This window comes from Barbus barbus (genome assembly GCF_936440315.1).
Source record: "Barbus barbus genome assembly, chromosome: 33".
NCBI classification, from domain to species: domain Eukaryota; kingdom Metazoa; phylum Chordata; class Actinopteri; order Cypriniformes; family Cyprinidae; genus Barbus; species Barbus barbus.
Genome location: NC_136761.1, coordinates 22,351,126 through 22,374,390, shown reverse-complemented (window position 1 = coordinate 22,374,390; position 23,265 = coordinate 22,351,126). Strand labels below are relative to the sequence as shown.

The 23,265-nt window shown below is 35.5% G+C and overlaps 3 protein-coding genes across 4 annotated transcripts; all 3 read left to right on the top strand.

Moving 5' to 3' along the window:
- The first annotated feature begins 454 nt into the window (after positions 1-454).
- LOC306853239 (uncharacterized protein) lies at positions 455-3,384 on the top strand. The gene is made up of 4 exons (XM_079390497.1): positions 455-624; positions 1,958-2,136; positions 2,241-2,630; positions 2,856-3,384. The coding sequence occupies exons 2-4, from the start codon at positions 1,965-1,967 to the stop codon at positions 2,894-2,896; spliced, it is 603 nt and encodes a 200-aa protein (XP_079246623.1). The 5' UTR covers positions 455-624; positions 1,958-1,964; the 3' UTR covers positions 2,897-3,384.
- Positions 3,385-9,186: 5,802 nt separating this feature from the next.
- Positions 9,187-16,746, top strand: LOC306853410 (pinopsin-like; the record flags this gene model as incomplete). Its single annotated transcript, XM_079390784.1, has 4 exons — positions 9,187-9,568; positions 12,634-12,962; positions 15,542-15,775; positions 16,552-16,746. The coding sequence occupies 4 exons, from the start codon at positions 9,187-9,189 to the stop codon at positions 16,744-16,746; spliced, it is 1,140 nt and encodes a 379-aa protein (XP_079246910.1).
- Positions 16,747-19,628: 2,882 nt separating this feature from the next.
- On the top strand, positions 19,629-22,804 carry LOC306853417 (CD40 ligand-like). 2 transcript variants are annotated; one of them, XM_079390805.1, is made up of 5 exons: positions 19,629-19,875; positions 21,447-21,578; positions 21,716-21,737; positions 21,965-22,036; positions 22,151-22,804. In XM_079390805.1, the coding sequence occupies exons 1-5, from the start codon at positions 19,699-19,701 to the stop codon at positions 22,537-22,539; spliced, it is 792 nt and encodes a 263-aa protein (XP_079246931.1). In that variant the 5' UTR covers positions 19,629-19,698; the 3' UTR covers positions 22,540-22,804. The 2 variants fall into 2 exon arrangements, with proteins under 2 accessions (XP_079246931.1, XP_079246932.1); XM_079390806.1 differs by having other exon boundaries at positions 19,636-19,875; positions 21,450-21,578.
- Positions 22,805-23,265: the final 461 nt, after the last annotated feature.

The following is a 23,265-nucleotide window of genomic DNA, read 5'->3' as shown; positions in this document are numbered from 1 at the left end:
TCATCTGTTTAAATGTGTTATGACTTATTGTGTCAATCAAGTGACTGATATCTTACATCTGTATAGCTAAAGGCAGCACTTTTTCTGAATTACTAGGTTAGTCATTTTTGCTTCAGACTATCAGTATTAAAAAAGACAGCTTTTTTCCCTGCCAGGTCTAAATCAATGGTGCAAGAAATCATTCAAAATCCTAGGCTACTTACAGTAACAGGGTTTTTAACATGTGTCTAAACTATATGTTTGTGTTACACTTTGCTTTCATGCATTAAGATAAATTATTGCGACATTAATAATGAAATAAATACTGACAGATAATCTGATCCACAATGTCAACGGGAAAATGAAGTAAAACAACATGTCCTAAAAACATTTTTTTTTTAGGTGACAGTTAAATGGTCTAACTTGTTCAGTCACATTCTACTCCAGCTGGTTCAAGTTCACAGATTAACGCCCCACATGCAAAAAGTGAAGTAGTTTCTAGTAGTCGACGTGCAAAGGGAAGCGATTAAACTTATTTAACTGCAGCGTGTTCAAGTCTCGCGCAACAGCGGATATTTCGCCTTTACTTTATCAATAGTGCAATTGATCGGGTTGCCGCGCCTGATTAAACACGACTGCTGCACGGTGAGCTATTTCCATTACAGCAATATTTCATCATTTTAAAATAGCTTTAGAGTTAAGCGTTAATGCTGAATTCTATAAATCTGGAGACAATCAAGTGCTATACTGAACCTAGTGATTTACATGTTTCCAACCCACAGTTGGCTGTTTAGAGAGGGGACAGACTGTTTTAATAGTACGTATTAAGTATAAAGATTTAATATTTAACAGATATTTATCATAAATAGTATTTAATTATAACTTTTGATAGACCTAAAAAATTTCAGAAAACCTTCAGATAATATCGATCATCAACCTCAGGTGGTCTAACTAAATTATATTATTAAATATTAACTTAAAAATATCAAATGATTTATTTTACATTTATTTTAAATATAATTTGCAGACCTGTTACCAAAATTTGGTACTGTTCAGATAGATAGATAGATAGACAGCAATGCATTCAATACATCAACATTTAATAAACAACATATATTTACTTTACTTTTAGTCATTTAGCAGATGCCTTTATCCAAAGCGACTTACAAATAAGTAACTAAAACTAAAAGTCAAATCTCTGTAAATACTATATACACACACATTTAAGAAAATTAAAAAATTACATAAAATTGACAAATGCATACAACAACATTTCAATACTGAACATTTAAATGAAAACAAAAAAATAAGCTAAAGAATTCAAAATATTAAAACAACAAAAGGTATGAGTATAATAATGCTTCTAACATTAAGCCAAACACCAAAAAAACAACTACATGTGTATGTACAGCCACACACATATACATATACATACATATAAAAAATTAAATTCAATATATATATTATTTCATTTCTATATAGTATGAAGTAATATGTATTTGACATATGATGATATGTTTTGTTCAATGCCGTCCACTTTTAATTTATTAAACATATCTAATAATTCTCATAGGCTAACAAAAATAAATGATCCCTCTAATGCTTTAAAAAAAAGATTTATGTGGAAAGTGCAAGATTGTGTTCTTTAGCAGAATAAGTCGTCAACCAAAAAGTGCATAAAAATTGATTCTGTCTCATGTTGATCTAAATAATATGTCTTATTGCAGCTCTAGAAGAAAAAACCTAAATACTTGAGTGATGCTAAAATAATCTAAATCCACTTAGCAAATACAGAACAGCTTGGCTGTGACATATCTTAATACCAATCAGACAAATCAATACCATAGAAAGAATGCAAATAATGCAATGCTATTGCAATTTTGCATTCGTTTTAGAAGACATGTATAATTAAACACACAATAATCTGCCACCACGGCAGGATAGGTGGATAAATGATGCAATGCACACTTGTTTTTAGATCAGTGATGGAGGAGGCTAAGAAGACTAAAGAGGAGTCTGGTAGTGTCCTTCTCACCTACTTCCAAGGAGACATCAACAGCATGGTGGATGAACATTTCTCCCGTGCTCTGAGTCAAGCAAATAAACCGAAGGAGGAACGCTCCAAAATCAAAAGAAACCGTAAAGTTACTCAAACAAGTAACTGTTCCTCTTAAATTTTGCTTTTACACAAAATATGTGACTTGCTAAATGAATTGAAACATTGAATTCCTGTATTTATTCATTAATTAATTGATTTTTAGATGGAGTTTCAAGTCAATGGGAAGCAGAGTCACAATCCAGGTTTCATCCCTTGTTTCCTCCAGAACATCTCCGGCAAGGAACAAGCAGTGAGTCTCAATCAAACTATCAAATGCCATCAAATCACCCTGCAAACAGTGCTCTGTGGTCAGGGGATTCTAGGCAGGGATTGAGTGTCGTTCTGCCCCCCATGATGTACCCCTCGGCTGTATCCTCTGATGGTTTGATGGTGGCAGAACATCAGTACTCTAATTCTCTGTTAAATTTCCTCCACAACGATCACCCTGACTTGGGTACAGTGGTGCTACCCTCCTCCAAACAAGACCTTACGCCTGGATGGACAAAGCATTCTGGATTTGGCAATCAGATGACTGATATGACTCTTAACTCTGGTAAATGCCATCATTTTCTACCATCCTATTTTAATCACACCTACATAATCATACAGTTATATTTTCAAAAGTTCATAGTGAAATATATAGCCATTACGCTAGTTTTCAGTGTCACATGATCCTTCTTATTCAAGAAACATTTCTTATTATTAACAGTCTTTTTACATTTTATTAGACATTATCAATCTTAAGTATTTAATTAAGTCACTTGTGATTGCCTTTTAGGTGTACAGGTGATTGAGAAAAAGGATCGTTTTTGGTATTAACAATGTTGTTTGAGATTGAAAAGGAAGAACAAAGTAGTCTTTCACTCTGTTCTTTAACTGAACAAGTGACTAATGGACCTCGCAATGCTTCACCTGGAGGCGTCTGTACATCCAACCTGTTCAGAAACAAGCTCTACCACAGCACAGAGGACTGAACAAGAGACTGGCCTCAGGCTTTATGGTTAAAGACGTTTTACACGCACACAAAAACACACACACTAAATCTGTGTTTTTACATAATTTAGAGTGTCAGGTGGAGTTTATTTGATTGTTGTCGTTTTTTAATGCAAACATCTGATATCTTTTTATCTGAAGATATTTGAGTTGTCAGGAGGCTTCTCTGGGTGTAAATAACTGATTTGAAAAATTATTACAAACATAGTACAATGATTACATAAAGAAATGTATAAATATAAATGTACAAAAACTAAAAGTATAAAGAGGTTTTATAAGGGCTTTATTATAGTTTAGTAAAGTGCAGATGTTTCAATTTGTATTTTGCACATACCATATTTAGAGTGGTGAGAACTAGAAGGGCGTAAGTGACATTTTTGGTGAAATAATATATATATATATATATATATATATATATATATATAAAATAAAAGCTCTTAATGAGCTCTTTCTACACTGTAAAAAAAAAAAAAAAAAAAGGTGCCATACTTAAAAGAAACCAGCAACCAGCTTCAGCAGATTTTTGAGGTTTCTCAACTTCTTGTTTTAAGCTTACACAGCAAAAAATTAGAAATTTCCTAAAAAAAAAAATAAGTTGAGAAAACTCAAAAATCTGCTGAAGCTGGTTGCCTTAAACTTTTAAGTTGGCTCAACTTTTTTTTTTTTTTTTACAGTGTACTGGCAAAAGTACTGTCATCCATGAGTGTACACATTTGTATTTTAAACAACTGAAATCGGTACACAAAGTCAGATCAAACTATGGTAAAATTTTTTGTTTTGGCTCTCCTGTAAAGTTGGTGAAATGTCACTTATGCCTTTCTGGTTCTCACACCTTGTTTTATTCTATTTCAGACAATACTAGTTTGATTGGATGCACAGCTTTTGATGTCAACAACAAAAGGAATTTTTCCCCTCTCTTTCAAAAATTAAACTCTTATTTATTTTGCTACCCTAATTATGTACAATTATACAGTTAATCACATTTTATTATTGGCATTAGGCAGTGTTTTCCCCTGCTATCGTTGATAATCAGAACAGAATTGCAAGACAGGTCACAAACCAGCTGAACATCACTTTAGTATTGTGTTATATAAATGTTATTGTACTGCATTTCCATAAATGGTGCGTTACAGCATTTCTTCAGTGCTACTCAAATACATTTAATTTGTATATTACAGTAGGCCTATTTAAGACAAACTTGGTTTAACTGCATCCCAGCTAATGAAAACATCAACACTGCACCCTAGTGGGCAACAACAACACTGCACTCCATCTCGCTGTAAAAATGCATTAATTATAGCAGCATGATGTGAAGTCTGTATGTCTTGGAGCCAATCTTAATCTCACACCATGATGTAGGTATCAAACTCCACTCCCCCACCATGAATCCAATTCATCGACGCAGATGGAGGAACAGCCATCTCTCCACACCCCTGCTTGAGGATTATTGATGTCCTTGCACTATATTTAGCTGTTACCCATCTGGTGGCACACACGTCCCTTTCCAAATAAAAATGACCAAAGCCAAGGCTAAACTCTGCACTCAGACTCACCTCTGGCTAGAAACATTCAGCACAATAATCCATCACTCCACATTTTATTACAGTGGGAACGGAGGACTAAATTCTTTTACTGAGCAGAAAACTTTAGAGTGACAGTTTTATGCTTTATTATTATTATATAGTATTACTTGATTCTACTTCCCTACTAGTATCCGAAAAGCAGTACGGGAAATATGTTCAAATTCCCAGTATTCAGAAAATGGCAGGCAAAATTAAACTGACACTTTTCTATCCCAAGAGGTCACAGGAGGAGCTGTGAATGGCAGGGAAGTGCTGCAACTGACTCCACAGGTCACATAACATTGCTATATTCATACTACACACATTTATCAAAATTATTACCTACTCTGACAATGTGATTTTGGATGCAGCTACTGATAAAAATGAAACTGGCACCATCTTACATCTCAGTTATCAATTAGTGATATCAAACCTCAGAGGACTTCAGCTTTATTATTACTCTAATGTTGTTGCAGTGTTCGTCTTGTTGCTTGGCCAGTTCAGACACTGTAATTGAATATTTTTCTTGACAGAAGATAATATACAGGTGAAATTATAATTTTTTATCATTTTATTTATTTGTTGACTCACTGTGTAATCAGCTGGTTAAATACAGTCCGGCCATTTTTACATTATTCCTTACCCCAGCTAACAGGAAACATTCTCAGAAGTTCTGGCAAGGTTATTATTAATGCATTTTTCAGAGAATGTTTTAGTTGGACTTTCACCTGAAATTTCAAATGTTTGTTTAAATGTTGCTACTTGTTACAATGTTCAGAGAACATTCAAAAGTAACATTTTCATAATGTTTGCAAAATGATAAAGCTCAAAAGTTATGGAGTCTGACTGAGCCATCTTTCTAATGCAGTGCTTCTCACCTTTAACTAGAACAAGTCTGGCTTGTTTAAAAAGGACATTGTGGAAAAAAACCCCAATGTTATTGTGCACAGGGTAGATTGGAAGTATTTTACAACTCCTCTGGCATTTCGGTTTGACTTTATTATCAACACTCTTTCCATTCAAGCCTCCGCTCTCCTCTTTACTCACACTTAATCTGTAATTCTAATATAGTCTGCAGTGACACCTCAGAGAATCCACAGCACACAACTCAATTAGTGCTGACCTACAGAGGTGTCACCTTTAAATAGGACATATTTAATTTTTGGCTTCATGAAATAGTATTATTATCTCTGTTGTCAGTGCTGCATAGCCAATTTTCATGATAATGTGTCATTACAACAATACTGCCTGACAGCAGAGACTAAATAGCTTCTGTTAACTATTATGAGCTAGCTGATAACACTGGCCTATGAGTATCGGTGGATTCTGCCAGCAGCCCTTGCGTTAATGCTGATATGCCTGTGTTATTAACCTTTTTTGTAACTGCAGTTTCCCTCTAACAGCTCTTGTAGCACTGAGTATGATATGACAAGGTGCAGCTGTTTTATGTATGTGAATCATCACAAAGGTGTTGACAAAATGATTCTTAAAGGATTGTTTCATAGGTATAGACTTTCCATGGAGTGAATCAAAACTCACAGCCACACAACCAGTTAAAAAACAGTTACTTTGGATGTGTGATATATGATTACAGCAGTATTGGGAAAAGATTCAAAGAGTGTCAAAATTAAAACAAAAAATTGACTATGGACATATTTAAATAAGCATTTTGGCTGTTGTAAGATAGCGACTTTTGATTACCTGGAATCATATGAAGAAGGCTTGAATGGGATGTGAAATAATAAAAAGCTGGAGGACAGCAGAAAACTGACAAAGAACATCATCAATAACTGTGAAGAATGGCAGCTCTGGTTAGACATCCCAGTGGATAACTGGAGATTGCATACTGTCCAAAGAGTGAATGGAGAAAAATTAATGTGAACATTGTCTATGGAATATAACCATGCATGTGGTGATATCTTTAATACTATATATCAGACAAAGCTTAACAAGTTTGCTTTTGATTCTCAGCATACAGCACTATCTGGTAGATGTTGGCGATTTGAATGATTTAAAGCATGCTTCACATGGTCTGATTTAATAACTTCTAATGGACAAAAAAATAATAATAATAACAAGAAAAAAATCTATACAGATATTACAAATGGCCATCTATAAAAAGAGATATTTTCTTGAATGTAATTTTATCTATAAAAAGAGATATTTTCTTGAATGTAATTTAAGCATAGGCAGTATTTTCTTCCAGCAAATTAAACACTAATTACAGGCAATAGAACCTTTATGCATGGGTAGGGGAGTGGGAAATGTCATGACACAGTGTGGGTTGTAAATCATCGGTTAAATGGTAAACGGCAGAACTGGCAAGATGATCTGAATCAAAAATCATCATTCATTCATTCATTCATTCATTCATTCAAAAAGTGATTCTGAGCTCAAGTTTAAAACCCCGCAATTTATCCATCTCAATTTTGGTTTAAATGTGTAAGTCATTCACTGTAAATTTCAATAGGCTATGTTACTTGACGAAACGGGGAAGTCGTGGCCTAATGGTTAGAGAGTCGGACTTGTAATCCAAAGGTTGCGGGTTCGAGTCTCGGGCCGGCAGGAATTGTAGGTGGGGGGAGTGAATGTCCAGCGCTCTCTCCACCCTCAATACCACGACTGAGGTGCCCTTGAGCAAGGCACCGAACCCCCAACTGCTCCCCGGGTGCCGCAGCATAAATGGCTGCCCACTGCTCCGGGTGTGTGTTCACGGTGTGTGTGTGTTCACTGCTGTGTGTGTGCACGTTGGATGGGTTAAATACAGAGCACGAATTCTAAGTATGGGTCACCATACTTGGCAGTATGTCACTTCACTTCAAATCTTGCAAAATTGCCTCATAAAAGTTTAGTTAAGATTTAGTTAAGACCTTACTACATTTTTTACTACAATAAAACCATGGTTAATTTTCTTAAGGGATTTGAATCTGTTTTCTTTCTTTCTTTCTTTTGTAGAACTGTACTGCCTTAATGGTTTGATGTTTTGCACTGTTCAATAATCCGATCTGAATCAAATTAAGAGTTTTTCTTGATGAGCATTTTTCTTAAACTCCTATGTTCATGTACAGTTATTTCAATTTAATGCAATGAAAAGAACCCATTCATTGCCATTAAAGTGAAATGACTGAACCTTACACAGTGCCTGATAAAAATGCTAATTTTAGAAGAAAATTTCAAACAGCATTAGAGGCTTTTGCGTCTGACCTCTTCAAATGTTTCGCGATCCGCACTCCAAAGTCCCGGTCTAAATCAAATGATTCAAAATCCACACTTCGAAGTTATAATCTGAATTAAAAGATTCACAAAGCTACTCCGAAGTCTCGATCTGAATCTAAATCAAATGAATTGCGATACGCTCCAAAGTTCCGATCTGAGATTCTAAATAAAGATTCACGAACCCGCTCCAAAGTCCCAATCTATAAATAGCCTAAAGATCCATGACACGCGCTCCGAAGTTCCAATCTGAATCAACAGACTTGCCTAGCTGCTTGTTCTTATCTAAATCAAATGATTCGCGATCCGGTTTTTGCAAGTGAATCGCGTTTGAGTTTGAATCAGCCAGTGTAGTTCCAGTGTAAAATGACTCACTCATTTGAACCGGTTTGTCTATTAGGCTACTCCACTGTTTGCGCCTTAGGACACTGTCAGTAGCTACTAGCAGTGTTGGGGAGTAACTAGTTACATGTAACGGAATTACGTAATTACAAAATAAATGTAACTGTAATTACAGTTTGAAAATTACAAAGGGGGGGGGGGGGCTCTCTCTCTCTCTCTCTCTCTCTGTGTGTGTGTGTGCGCGCGTGCGCGCAAATTTATATAATGACACAGGTATGACACAATTTACAAGGTGAAGGTGACTTTTCAGGACATTAACCCATGTCCCCACTTTTCAAAACGCTTATAAATCATACAAAGTGAGTTTTTTGGGGGAAAATTTCAATGCACAGTCTACTGTGAGGGCTAAGTTTAGGCGTAGGACAGTATAAGTATAAAAACCATTACGCCTGTGGAATGTCCCCACTTTTCACAAAAACAAAAGTGTGTGTGTGTGTGTAAATATTCAGATGCAATCCCTTTCTAATTGTTAACATTTTCATAGGTAACTAATAAATATGACAAAATATTAGTCGTCTACTCTGTCGACGTACCGCATACTGAAGCTTACGAGCAGCGCAATGTTGCTATGGTTATATCCTCTGGCAAACTTGATTTAATTAGAATAGAGTTCATTGGAGAGTGTTGAAAGCTATACATATCTGGAAAATACACGCAGTGAGTTCAGCATTTGTCAATACGACAACGATATATAAATGTATAAAAGATAATATATATAGGCTAAAAAATAATATGCAACCCCCTCCCCCCACCCCTCATATTTCTCACCCTGGTCAAAGACGACGCGCCTCTCAGACGCACGGAGGTCAGCAGAAGCAGAGGCAGAGGCTGGGTGTTAATGGTGGGCTACGCGTCAGTGAGGGGGGTGATGAGAACTCTGAATCCATCAGTGAGGAAAGTCATAGTGTCAGCTCTATTTAGCCGTGCAGTCAGGCTGCTATGGTCGTCTACATCTGGAGTTTGAACATTAGCTACAAAGACACTTCTGCGCTCAATCAAAGTGCAAATGTCAGTTCAGGAGACCCCCTAGAGCCCCACGATGCCTCACCTGGCCTGAGCCGGACCGGCCACACGGTGACAGCCGTCTGCCTCGGAATCATTCTGGTGTTTGGATTCCTCAACAACCTGTTTGTCCTGCTCATCTTTGCGAGGTTTCGCTCACTGTGGACACCCATAAACCTCATCCTGCTGAACATCAGTGTGAGTGACATTCTGGTTTGTTTGTTTGGGACTCCCTTCAGTTTCGCTTCCAGTCTCTATGGGAAATGGCTGTTGGGATACCACGGCTGCAAATGGTACGGGTTCGCCAATTCGCTTTTTGGTAAGTTTTACTGAAGTTCATCCAACAGTAAAGTTGTACGTGTAACAGGTTTCAGATGCTATTTCAGAGGATATCTTACAGCTGAACGTTACTTTCTGGCGTACACTAGGTGTATGGATTTTGCTGATCAAAGAGTTACGTTTTAAACACAATACCCATGGTAAATAAATTTAATAACTAATTATTAATAGCGTCTTCAAACCAAAAGATTAATAATGTTCATATTTTAGTAGTTTTGGGGAATCTCAGGGAAAAAATGTATAAGCCAGAAAATTATAGGCTAGGATTAGAGAAGGATGAGGGGGGGGTAATATATATTATTAAAATAATAATATATATTATACCCCCCCCCCCCTCATCCTGTATATATATACATATATTATACCCCCTCCCCCCATCCTTCTCTAATATAGTTAATATATATATATAGGACAAATGGTCTAGATTTTGTAACACTCATTTTATGATTTTTAAAGGTACAAACTGTTAACACAACATGCATTTTATAAAAATGTACACTGCCCTCCAAAAGTTTGGAAACACCCCTGGCAAAGTGTGGTTTTGGACGATATCAGCATACATCCTTATCATTTTTTGGTGCAAATACATTAAAGTAACTTGACATTATCATTGAAGAGCAGCAATAAAACATAATCATGGCAATATATACATGTCAAAGCTGTGATGCCTGGTTACTGGTTTAAACTTGGCCCAGGTTTTTAAAAGATTTTTGGGTCAGCACACCTTAATACTGTAGCTTCAACAATTGATTGCCAATTCAAAGTTAATGTTTGAATAATCTGACAGCTCAGACGCCCAGATTATGCAGAGCTGTAATAGCTGCTAATGGTGGATATTTTGATGAATCGAAAATTTTTATTTTTTTGTATAATGTAATATAATGTATAAACTGTTTATGTAACAAGTTTGTGCTGTCCCTTATCAGTGCAAAATTATCACAAATTAAAAAGGATTCATGCCAATATTGTCCAAAACCCCACTTTTCTAGGGCGTTTCCAAACTTTTGGAGGGCTGTGTATAATTGATTGAAAATGTAGATAATACATAATGTGGAAAGGACATTTTTGTCCTGAAGGAAGTATGTTGCTAACTATCAAATGTTTGTTTGTGTCACTAAAAAGCACAGCGATTCATTCTGAAAAAAGTCCCAAAATTTACATAACCTTAAAATTGTCACCAACAAACTAAAATAATAAATTATAAATAAATAAATGTTCAAGATGTTGCAGTTAAAGTAGTTAAACAACAATAATCAGAATATACATAGCATATGCAAAAAGAATACATATGCATATGCAAAATTTCTCATGGTGTAAGGTCAATCTGTAGACTAAATTAGTAGCATGACCACAATCACAAAGAAACAATAGTTCTGTAGTACCAGTGTTAAAAAATCATATTATTTCATTTTTGTGTAAATATTGTCTAGTTCTCCTTAAGCAAAAAACATGTCACTGTCTAAATAATGCATTAAAAATATAATATATATAGTGCCTTTTACAGAAATTTGTGATTTATTTTAACTTTTTATTTATTTAGGTGTGAACATTGAAAACATTTTCTGAGTTTGGAATTAACATTGAAATCTGAAAGAATGCATGAGCTGATTAAAATTCAATTAATTAATTATATATGTTTAATTATAAAAACATATCCTACTAACCTGTGTGCCTTCATATTTTTTTGACTACATCACTTAAAGCAGACTACTGCGTCAGGTTGTGCTGTAAAAGTTTAGTCGTAGTAAAATATTTATTTATTTATTTTAAAAGGAAACATGGTTCTTGATCATGTCAAGTTCACAGATCATATGCTTCTTTATTTTCGGCCTGTTGAAAATTTTCCACAAATGCTCAAGACAGGCAGAAGCCAGAATCACTCTGATTTTATCTTCTTTGGGGGTTGTCTCAGAAGTCACAGTCTTTCCCCGGTGATCTGACATTTGAATGGAGAGCATGTTTAAGGCTGTTAATTACTCTAGTGGGAGTGTTGTGACACCCTCTGTTTCTCTTCCTGTGATGTGTAGAGGAACTGCAGGGGCAAGTGCAGAGCGCTTTTGTGCAGAACATGTGGACCTGCAGTGCAAACCCACTGAAGGAGAATGAAGCTCACAGTTTTTCTCTGTCGTTACCCAATTGAACAGTAGAAATATATGTTGTCAACAGCTTGTTCTAGCTCCATCATCTTGTGTCAAATCTGCATTGTTTACAGGTTGTTAAATAACGGTATGTCTTCATAACTTTGACATTACCTTCTCTGGAAAACACGATCTGTACCTTAATGAGCTCCTTGAGTCTCAGACAGCATAACAGAAACTTTATTACATTATTCTATATTTCAGTTTAGCTGTAGTCTGTTTCAGCAGTATTTTTGATTGTTACAGTGTACTCTTTACATATTTTATTTTTAGTTATTTTATAATATATTTTATATTTTATTTAGAGTCAAGAGTAAAACTATACCTGCTCACTGTATTAGATGTGTTTTGATTCTTCTGCATTTGTCAAAACCTTTCAATATATAAAAGTAAGGCATTTTTTAATGTTATTTCAGTTAGTTTATAATCACTGTGCATTGATTATTTTAGAGTTCATAAAAATGTTTTTAATCAATAAATAGTTTTGTCTAGTTTTAATAAACAGCAGTTGCAGTCTCATTAACACACTATCTCAATGCCGCAGATCATTTTGGCAGTTTTTATATAACAGATGCAGGTTGTGTGACTGATCCAGGAACAGAACAGAATACACGATCATTGAGAGCATAACTGTTCTTTGCACTTAACCTCAGACTTCTTTCTAGGGACTGTCCCGGATGTTCACAGTAAATTGCTTTGTCAAACTTGGGTTTATTGTCAGTTTTCCCATGCGCTACAGAAAGTTGTCAAAATTGCTGTCATTGCTTTACAGCACTTGGTGTAGACCAGCAATAGATACAGTACAAATATTAACATATATTACAATAAAAATACATGTATAATATTCACTAGTTGGTTGTATTGTGACCTCCATTTTTCCATATCTGTTTTCTTTATCCCAAAACAGGAATTGTGTCACTGATGTCTCTGTCCATACTATCATATGAGCGTTATGCCGCCCTGCTGCGCCCCACCAAGGCAGACGTGTCTGACTTCCGCAGGGCCTGGCTCTGTGTGGCTGGATCCTGGCTCTATTCACTGGTGTGGACTCTGCCACCATTCCTGGGCTGGAGTAGCTATGGACCTGAAGGGCCCGGGACAACATGCTCAGTGCAGTGGCATCAGCGCTCAACCAACAGCATGTCTTACGTGATGTGCCTGTTCATCTTCTGTCTGCTTCTACCCCTAATGCTCATGATCTTCTGCTATGGCAAAATCCTGTGCATTATTAAAGGGGTGAGTGAGAGAGAGGATTCATTCATTATTATTGTTATTATTTATTAAATTAACTACATAACTACATTTTACACCCATCATTAGAGTACTGGAAGAGAAATATAACACCATTGTACAAAAAGGTTCTTTATAGTGGAAAAAGTTTCTTTAGATCATTAAAAAGTTCTTTACACTCTGAAAAATGGTTCTTTTAACTGTTTACTTGAAGCTTCTTTGGGGTTCTTTTATAGCATCACTGTAAAAACACCCTTTTGGAAACTTTATTTTTTAAGATTGTAGAATAAAATAACTGATATTTGGCCAGTTTCTAGAAATCATAACAAAGTAATACTAATATAAAACTATTATTTATAAGCCAAAATATTTCAAAGTCAAAACTTATTTTATATTACTATTGTTTTTTTTCCTCAGTACGATTATCATATTGTCATATTGCTCCATCGTCGGATTGTGAATGATGAGTGATTCAATAACTTATTCTTAAAGACAGTTGTTGAATACTAGCATACTGCTTTCACTATTTTTACCATATTTTTCTAAGGAAGAAATAGTAAGGCTGCATATCATGCAATCGCATGCACTCTGAGTAGGTACTACTTTGCCACTGTTAAAAAGTATGTTCTATGTAGTATGAATGTGTGTAGTATTAATGTAACCCAGATGTACTACATTTGTCATGTTGTCACTGTCATGTGACCTATCAGCATCAATTACAATGCTTCAGTGCCATTCACAAATCCTCTTCCGTGAGAGTGAAGTGTCCATTGGATGTGCACTAAAGAATGTTTCATGAATACTGTGAATTCGAACATACAATTTTTTTCACATACTGTTGTTTGCCTACTATAGGTAGGGACATATGCATACTCGGATGCAGGTTAATAATTAGGCAATTAGGCAAGTTACTTGTTTCATTCATGAATCAATGTTTTTGAACAGATTGGTTCAATGAAAAATTCGGTGATTCGTAAATTCACTTGTTGCCACTTACTGGTACATCGAAAAAACCTGGAGAATAAGTCAATGTAAAACTCCCATCACTAATACAGAGACTGAAAGCACAAACATCAACAAGCAGAGTGATACCAGTGCTGTTGTATAACACCAGTGGCATACGTTCTCCTCTCACCGCGTTAATGTCCCTTCTTTGGAAATAAAGCTGTTGTACCCAGAAATATGGAATGATGTCTCATAGCCAGTGCCCAATTAACATTTGAACCCCGGCGAGCTACAGATAACAGATCCTGCGCTCTTGGATTCTTTATTTATCCATTTGATATTAATTTGTCCAGCTAAGGGAATAAGATCAAAGCACTTTGGGGCATCAGGTTAGACAGTGCTCAGGGTGAAGAAGGCTTTAGGTTTTTGTGACTCATCCATGCAGGTGGATTTCATAAACACATCACTGTATGAAGGAATATGTAATGAGCGTTTCCAGCAGGTAGTAAGGCACAGAGCCTCTATAGTCACCAGAGCGAATCTATGAATGAATCACCCTCTGAGTTATTTTTAGAATGCAGGGCCTGTTACTATTGGTAACAAACTGTTATGTAACAAACTTATTTCCTCCAGGATTTGCTTTGTTCAGTAGCAGGCGCCACATTGTGTATCTGACAAATGGAAAGAACTGCTTCCATTACACGTATGAGTGGGCAAGTCACTACAGCCCTCTGGCTTTTCTTAGAAACACAAACATGGAATTCTGATGGGATTCAAAAGGGGGAATTACAAGAAGAGAGCACTGGGGGTGACATGGCTGAGAAAGTAATTGCATTCCGAAAATAGAGTCACTCCAGACATGCAGTATGAAATCGATTTCCATTGCACTATTCAATGGGAAGCTGAATGAAAATGTATTCAGATACAATTAAGAAGCACTTTTAGGGGTGTTTATGAATGGAGGACACTTTTGTGTGTATTAAATTGTTTGCAGAATCAAAGATGTCCCGGCAGTAGGGTTATTCAATGATGGAAATGGAAAGAATTGTACTGTACTGAAAGGAAGTTTTGTATATGTTGTTTTGTCAGTGTCATATTGATCCTACAAATTGCTGAAGGACACGTCCAGAGGATTACACAGGTGAGAAAACACTTAGCCGAGCTGGAGCTGTCAATACAATCACAATCATCTTGTTTAGGACAAATGGAGCATGTAAAAGGTGCGAATGACGACATGAGCCGGTGCAGGGAGCTCTGCTCCACTCATCAGCTCTCATTTGCCACCATTGCTGATTGGAAGTTCACATTCTGTTACCAACCAGCAGGAGATCTTTATACAGAGAGATTGCTTCATGATGGGAAGGGGATGAGGAAGGTTAACACACTCCAGAGGGTAGAAGTCACGACTCTAATGTTTTAACGCATGATGGAGCCATCTGCCAGTCTTCCTTTGACCGCTTACACACAGCAAGCTAATTCATGAACTGTAGGAGAGTCCATGTTCTCTGCAGCAAGATGGAGGCTTTTAGTTTGATTTAGATGGTTGAAAAGGTCTTTCTGCATCAAAATGCAACTTTTTATGTACGTATACATTGGAGATTAAAATGCACATGCATTAAGTGTTTCTTTTTTCGGCTCAGGTAACTAAAATCAACCTGCTGACTGCACAGAAGAGGGAGAACCACATCCTTCTCATGGTTATCACCATGGTCTCCTGCTATCTGCTGTGCTGGATGCCGTACGGGGTGGTGGCTCTGCTGGCCACCTTTGGCAGGAGGGGACTGATCACTCCCATAACCAGTGTGGTGCCATCAGTCCTGGCCAAGAGCAGCACGGTGGTCAACCCGGTCATATATGTGCTTTTCAACAACCAGGTTAGTCCACAGATGGAATGAATTTTGAATTTTTAGTTGTGGTGTAGAAACACATTAGTGTGTCCTAGTTTATTGATTTGACAATAAAAATTAAGTGCATTTATTATTAGAATTACATATTATTTATCATTTACTTTTTTATTTTAGAATAACCTAAAAGTTAACCTATTTTCAGTTGTAAAAACCCACTATATTCAGACACATACCATAATTTCCATTCACTACTTTTGATGCATATTTTGGAGAATAATTCTAAATCACAGAAATCAAATCTAACCAAATTCTTATCAAATGTTCCGATTTTTCATAATATTGCATCACATAATTAATAATCATAATTCAATTGTCAGAGCTAGTATTTCGATATTTAAATAGTATATATTTTTAGATTTTAATTTATGCATATTGTCAGGAAAACTGTACATTTAAGGCCAATTGGCAAATAATTGAGAATCACAAAATCAAATCAACATATGAACAAATTTTCTGATTTTTAGAAGCAATGCATCACATAATTATTAATCATAATTGATTTGTCAGAGCTAATATTTAGATATTCAAAAATATATTTTTAATATATTAGTGTATCTATACACTGTCAAAAATGTGCAAAAATGGTTTTTGAGTGCTCAGATTACTCAAACATGTGCAAACACAAAAAATGATGTTGTGCACGGTCCACGAGCTTGTCACTTAAAAAGACAACATTCTATCTTATCTACCCCGAAAGGCTATATTAGTGAAATTAAATGCAGCCTGTTTCATTTTCCTTTCAGTTCTACAGGTGTTTCTTAGCATTTCTGAATTGTCAAGGAGGTCCATCTTTTCACAGCCAGAATCCTCAGCACAGCAGCAAAGAAGATCCTCATGCGCTCAAGCCCTGTGACGGGCCCTCATGGCATCGTGGCGTCAAGGGCCCCCAGAAAAAAGAGCAGCACACCCTGGCCTTAGTAGTCCACTACACCCCCTGACACTCTCAAAAACTGCCCAGGCCCTTTACAGATCAGCATTTATAATGAGGTATAATGAAAACTGACAGTGTGATGATTGTTCCGATATCTTAAACCACACCACAAAGATTCATACGACCAGTATATCATAATCCCTGAGCAGGACCAAAACCGAAACTCATGGTACTCTAGGACTTGAAATTAATATGCAGTATCAGTTTAATGAATACTCTAGCGCAAAAGAATACATTTTTAAATATATGTAGATACATACTACACAAATGCTGATTATATAATGAGCTAATGAATAAAGACAACACACTGCTAACCGAGCAGTGAAGCAGTTAGTGTAAGTGTCAGTCTGTGAATGCTGTATGTAGTTACACTTGTCGCCAACAGTAGGAGCCACTGCCCATATCATACTGCGGATACCATATCATTTACCAGAACTCTGCAAAGTTTAGTCCATATCCATATGATGCTTGTGACAGATTTTTTTGAATGCATAATTTATTACTGGCCTTTGTTAGTGGCATGTTCGTTATATATATATATAGCATAGTATGTAATATCTCCATGTACTTTATTAAGCTTTTTATAATGTATAAAGTGTACATTTTTGTGAGTAATTGTGAGTCATGTTATAACACAGATATGTAATTACATCATTATTCCAACTGAAGTATTTTCAGACTTCAATCCTGCATCATTTGCACATTTTCCAGAAAGTGTGAACATTTTAATGTGCCATTCTCATAGTCAGTTCCATAGTCCCACAGTCTCTTTTTCAGTGAGTCATATATTCTTCCCATCCCTGGAAAAAGAAGCAGTGAATACATGGTTTGCTATATATGTGTTGAATTCTTTCCCTGAAATCATTTTTAAGCATTAAATGTGTTTTTTTTTTCATATTAGACTAATGTTCACTGTAATACTAATGCAACACAGTATAAGTCAGTTTCAAAGTATCAGACATATGGTCATAAAAATAGGTATTTCTTATCATATTATTGTACTGTTGTAACTATAAACACTGGTTTGTTGCTAGTTTTACCATTTACTGCACTTAGTTATTCTAATAGTCATTTACAGAACGGCTAATGCATTGGAAGTCTACCACAATAGCTTTCTTCCTCATTGAAAAATACAGTGAAAATTACATAAAGCAACAACATCATGATTAGCAGTATATTACCTAACTACTGTACAATAACTAATAAAGCCTTGCTTTTTAAGGGATGTCTAAAAGTAAATGTAGAATTTGCTGAATTTTAACATGTTTTGTGTATAGCATTAATTTGTGACTAATTGATAAGTGCCAATATTTTTCACTGTAAATGACCTCACGTTACTCGTGAGCACTGCATATTCAAAAATATATCTCCTTCCACCTACATCCATTCACATGCAGAAAGCACATTGTAAATTATTTTGGTTAATAAAGGTCAGGGTCTGATGTCGTGGCCTTTCATGCCTTGTGGGTGAAGATCATTTCTGCATAAAACGCATAAAGTATGCGTTCGAAATAATACTGATGACTTCGGAAAATGTGAGCCCTGGCAGAGGGAATGTAAAAATAATCAGTGGGGGTGGAACTGAGGTTAGATGCTTCAGTTCATGTGAAACCTGTTGTGTATTTTTCTTTTGCAAAAAATTGATCGATACTAGATAATCAGCAGTTTCTGTTGTTAACATTTAAATGAAAAACTTTTTTGTTTTGATGTAATGCACAGTTTATAACTAACGATACAGTGGTTTTGAAGGTCCGATAATTAAAAAAGAAAATGTTTAAACTCTTTCACATATAAGCATATATGTATAGATGCTTACTCGTTTACGGATACAACAATTCTATAAACAGATGTCAAGAAGGATCAAGTGGAGTTATGAGAGTATGTAGCTGAGACCACCAATTGGTGGTTAAAATGAGGTCAGAAGATGGAAGCTGAATATAGGCCAAAAGCCAAAATGAAGAACCTTTCATAGATTTCCGAGGATCTTTCATAGATGTGGTAAACTAGTAACTTGTCAACCTTGATTATCAAACAAAATAGTTATGGCTCATAAAAAAACAGGTTTCATAATGTGTTTCTCCTGTGTTTATACTCACAACTCAAGTATCTCCATTTTCTGCTGTTTACCACACGTGCTTCGCTGTGGTCAGATTTTTTTGAGAAATATATACATACAACATGTGACCTTATTTCCTGTGGTTTACTGACAAACAGAAGCTCTGCTATAATTGCAATTTACAATGTCACTAATAATTAATGCACAAAAATAAAGAGGCCCTGAAAGTATTAAGACACTTAAGTCACTCTTAAAAATGCATGCATATCATTGCATTTGACTAAATAAAACCAAAAAAGTATTTGGACATTTTGTGGTTGTCAAATATTAGTGGATAATGTTCATAGTCAATGTGATGAACTATGATTCCTCTAATAGGACATGAATGTCTTCTTACACTCACTAAAAATCACTTTGGGATCAGTTGATTAGAATTAATTGCAAAAATGGCTCAGAAAAATTTATTTCTGAGAAAAGATCTAAAATTATTTGTTTGTAAGATGCCATTTGGCTTGAGATTTTTACCGAATGCAATGTTATTAATTGAAGTTTTGATATTAGTTGATTTAAAAAAAATCTTTACAAAAACTTGTTCACAAAATCAGAAAACAGAACATTCAAACTGCAGATTTTGAATCTAAAAAATACAATGACCTTTGTGCACAAATGTGTGACCTCATGGAACCAGGCCTTTCTAGTACCTGGTATGAGGACTCAGGCTTATTTACGCCAAATTGCACACAAACACATACGCCGTAAGTCTCAGCCCATCTTAAAAAAGGTGACATCTTTCAGGAAGTTGCATTCAAATGAGCTTGCTTGCATTGAGAGCAGCTCTTCAGAACTGCATGGGTGCCACTGGAGTACACGTCTCTTCTCTAATCGACTCGTGCTCTGTTCATCATGATAAACACCTTTCACACTAGCTACAATCCTCCGCCGGTGCCTCCACGGGCAGGATACAGCAAACCCCGGCCAGTGGGCAACACATCTTTAGTCAAGTTTTTGTCAGTGATGCTACTGCTGTTAATGATACTGACCTTCGGAGGCTTCCTCTACCTGTTCCAGAAACTCAACATGGTATGGACGGCTCTTCTCTTAGTGGCGCTTGGTGCTCAAGTTTGTATCTACTGCAGGTTTCATGGGAGTACAATTGAAATGAAATTCTGTGCAATATAAGATTAAGTTGGCACAATTTTAAATATCTTTTTTTAATAGAAGTCATTTATTATTTTAATATAAGCTAACAGACTTTTAGATGGCAGATTATTATATGGCTCCATATATTATAGTCATTTTGCTTATGATGATTTTTTTCAATATGCATTATTGACATTATTAACATTTTTGTAGCTAAGCAATCATTGTTAATGGTTTGGTTGTAGAAGCGATGTAAAAGGTGCCTTCATGAGGTTAACAACTTTAACATCAAATATACACTAAAATCGAGAACAATATTTTATGCAATGATTATTTTGTCTCAGGATATACAGAAACTTTTAAACTTAAAAAACTGCGAGGCCTAATCTCATGGGTGTATTTCCTGGGCTGTGTGGTTTTATGAGCAAGGCATGTAGCATGCAGCGCATCAAAGAAACAAAGACAACAAAAACCAGGCTTTCTGTCTCAAGAGGATGTTAAAACCAAACCACCCAACAAATTATGCAATCTCACTCTTTGATTAATATGCCAAAGGAGTGACTCAATAACCATTTTAGGCATGATTATCCCTACATAGTAAGCATTATTGATAATTAAAACCTCATTAGAGTCAAACTGAATAAAAACTCCAAACTTAGCTTTAAACATCAGCAAAAAATGTTTAAATCTATATATACAGCCCTTCTCTTGACAGACATGGATATACAGTTTCGAAATAGATTTTTGTATGCATTTCCATGAATCAACCAGACAGACTGATATAAGAATCAACGAAGTGTTAGTTTCAGTAGGGCTTTCAAATATTTCCGTAATGATAAAGTTAAAAAGCAAGTTAGACTGCATGTTTCACAAATGCGTGAACATAAGTCACATTCACCAGAAGGGTAAATATAGTAACAGTACATTTCATTGCGATCAGTTTCAGGTGAAATGTTGCTAAAGCTAAACATGACTGTTATTACATAGTTATTATTAAGCTTATTAAAGATGTACAAATCACAAATATATGTCAATGTTTTATCATATATAAATGATATATTTTGGACACACTTTATATTAAGTGTCTTTATACATGCACATTTTTACATTGTACTTATATTTGAAAATACCATCCTGTAATTAATTACTGTAGTTACAGCTATAATTACTAAGTACATAGTGTTTAAAGACAACTAATATAAAGTGGGATATATATATATATATATATATATATATGTGTGTGTGTGTGTGTGTATATACACACAAATAATTGATAACATCTAGGTAATTGTACTTGTAGCGCTGTGTGAAATAAACTACGACAGAGAGCATTGTGTACATTTATATAAACATTTTCATTGTATTATACATGAAAAGTCATATAATTCACATTCTGGGTTCTCTGTGATCACGTTTTATCTTTTTTTTGTTAGAGCTCTCTCTAGATATTTACTATACATTCTTTAAGCATTAAGGGAAACATTACTAAATGTCTTTTCCTTCATGTTCAGCAGCTCCAGGGCAGTCATCGTGATGAAGTCAGCCTACAGAGACTACAGGAATGTGCGGATAGCAGTATGGGAGAAGACTCAATGACAGAATGTGGCAAACTGATGGAAAAATATAAAGCTGTTATAGCAAAGGTATATGTTTAAAAAGTCACGCTTAAAAATATTTTGATGCTCCTATGTGTGAATCGTACAAAATAACCATTATATGAAAACATTGTGTATAACTATGACTTTATGTATCATTAATTTTCTTTTACTTCCTCCCTAAGATTTCACAAGCAAATGAAAAATGTAAGTATTGCCAACCTGGCAACCTTATTAACTAAACTATCTAAAACATATGGCACAATTTATTGTTAAATACTTAATGTTTAATGTTAGTGCCTGCATAAAATTAAATGCATAATTTTTATTTTTTTTGCTTTGAATGTTTAGCAAGCAACGTGGTGTCTAACTATTTTTTTTATATCTTTTTGTAACTTTACTGTAACCCTTTATTTTTTTATTGTCTCCTACAGTGTCTAAGTTAACTGGAGGGCCACGCTTTCTTGGACCAGTTGCACACATGACTGCTCTGACTGAGTATAAAGGTGAATGTAATAGAATGTATTAGGATCATTCATTTAGTATTAAATCATGTAATTCAACTTAAGCCCAGCCATTGTGTGGTGATAATGGGTTTCTCCTTGTTTTAAAACCACCAGATAAGACTTCTGCCTTCTTGAAGACAAATAGTCTTCTTTGGGATGAAAATCACTCACTGGTACAGGACGTACGGCTCAGCAACGAACAGGACAAGTTGACCATTCAGTATCCCGGAATCTATTTCATCTATTCCCAGGTCACCTTCTCCAGAAATTATCCTTCATCTTCATTAAAGCAATCCATAAAGATCACAGTACCCAAGAATCATCAAGACAAGGAGATACTCAAGTCTTTTTGCAGTTTGAAACCAAACCCACCAAATTTGTGTACAGCTTCTGTGGCGGGGGTGTTCCATCTAGAGAAAGACCAACAGATCTATGTTACAGTAACAAACACATCCTTGCTAAACCGGGACTCTTGCAATTTTGGATTATTCAAATTGCGGTAAAGAACACTCTGGAACTGAAGCGGTCAAGGGGGAGATGGATGATACGAGACGGTCAGGGATTGAAAGGATCAAGGCACTATAATCAAATGGATAATCATAGTCATGTTATACATCTCAAGGGAAAGACATTGCACCATCTCTTCTCCTTGACACTAATCCACAATCCAAGTTCTGGACAAACAAGGAAGTTATACCCTATAAGAACACCTCTAGTGTTTAAAAACAACAATAAAGATATTTATTTTGGAATAAGCTTGACAATTATAATTGATGGTTGATTCTTATTTATAGTACGTCCCAAGAACAGAACGTGTATGTATATATATATATATATAATTTAAATGTTAATATTAATATATAATATACATTATGTGGTTAGTATAAGTAACTTTGAATAAAAGAGCCAAAACATTTTTTCCCCTCACTATTATACTATTTCTTAATTTTTTATATTATTACTAATGTTTCCAAGTGGTCATGAGGTGTGTAAGTGTTTCCTAACATAGTAGATTGAGGTTCATAGATTGAGAAGTTCTAAACTTAAAGTTTGGAAACTACTGTGTAGGACGAGTCGAAGAGAAAGACGCATAAGCCTACCAGTTCTGTTTTTAACTTCAATTTGATAATACAACCCAAATGTGACTACTGCTGTGCCTATTTTACAGCATTCCATCCTCCTCCATGGAAACAGTGAGTTTTAGGTGATAAATGCGTGCTGGTTTGAGC

Bases quoted from the DNA above. Each gene is read 5' to 3' on its own strand.
- LOC306853239 (XM_079390497.1), top strand. From the start codon at position 1,965: ATGGAGGAGGCTAAGAAGACTAAAGAGGAGTCTGGTAGTGTCCTTCTC. The intron at 2,137-2,240 runs GTAACTGTTCCT...ATTGATTTTTAG, and splicing joins CCGTAAAGTTACTCAAACAA to ATGGAGTTTCAAGTCAATGG. The intron at 2,631-2,855 runs GTAAATGCCATC...ATTGCCTTTTAG, and splicing joins TGATATGACTCTTAACTCTG to GTGTACAGGTGATTGAGAAA.
- LOC306853417 (XM_079390805.1), top strand. From the start codon at position 19,699: ATGATAAACACCTTTCACACTAGCTACAATCCTCCGCCGGTGCCTCCA. The intron at 19,876-21,446 runs GTATGGACGGCT...CTTCATGTTCAG, and splicing joins TGTTCCAGAAACTCAACATG to CAGCTCCAGGGCAGTCATCG. The intron at 21,738-21,964 runs GTAAGTATTGCC...TGTCTCCTACAG, and splicing joins TTCACAAGCAAATGAAAAAT to TGTCTAAGTTAACTGGAGGG.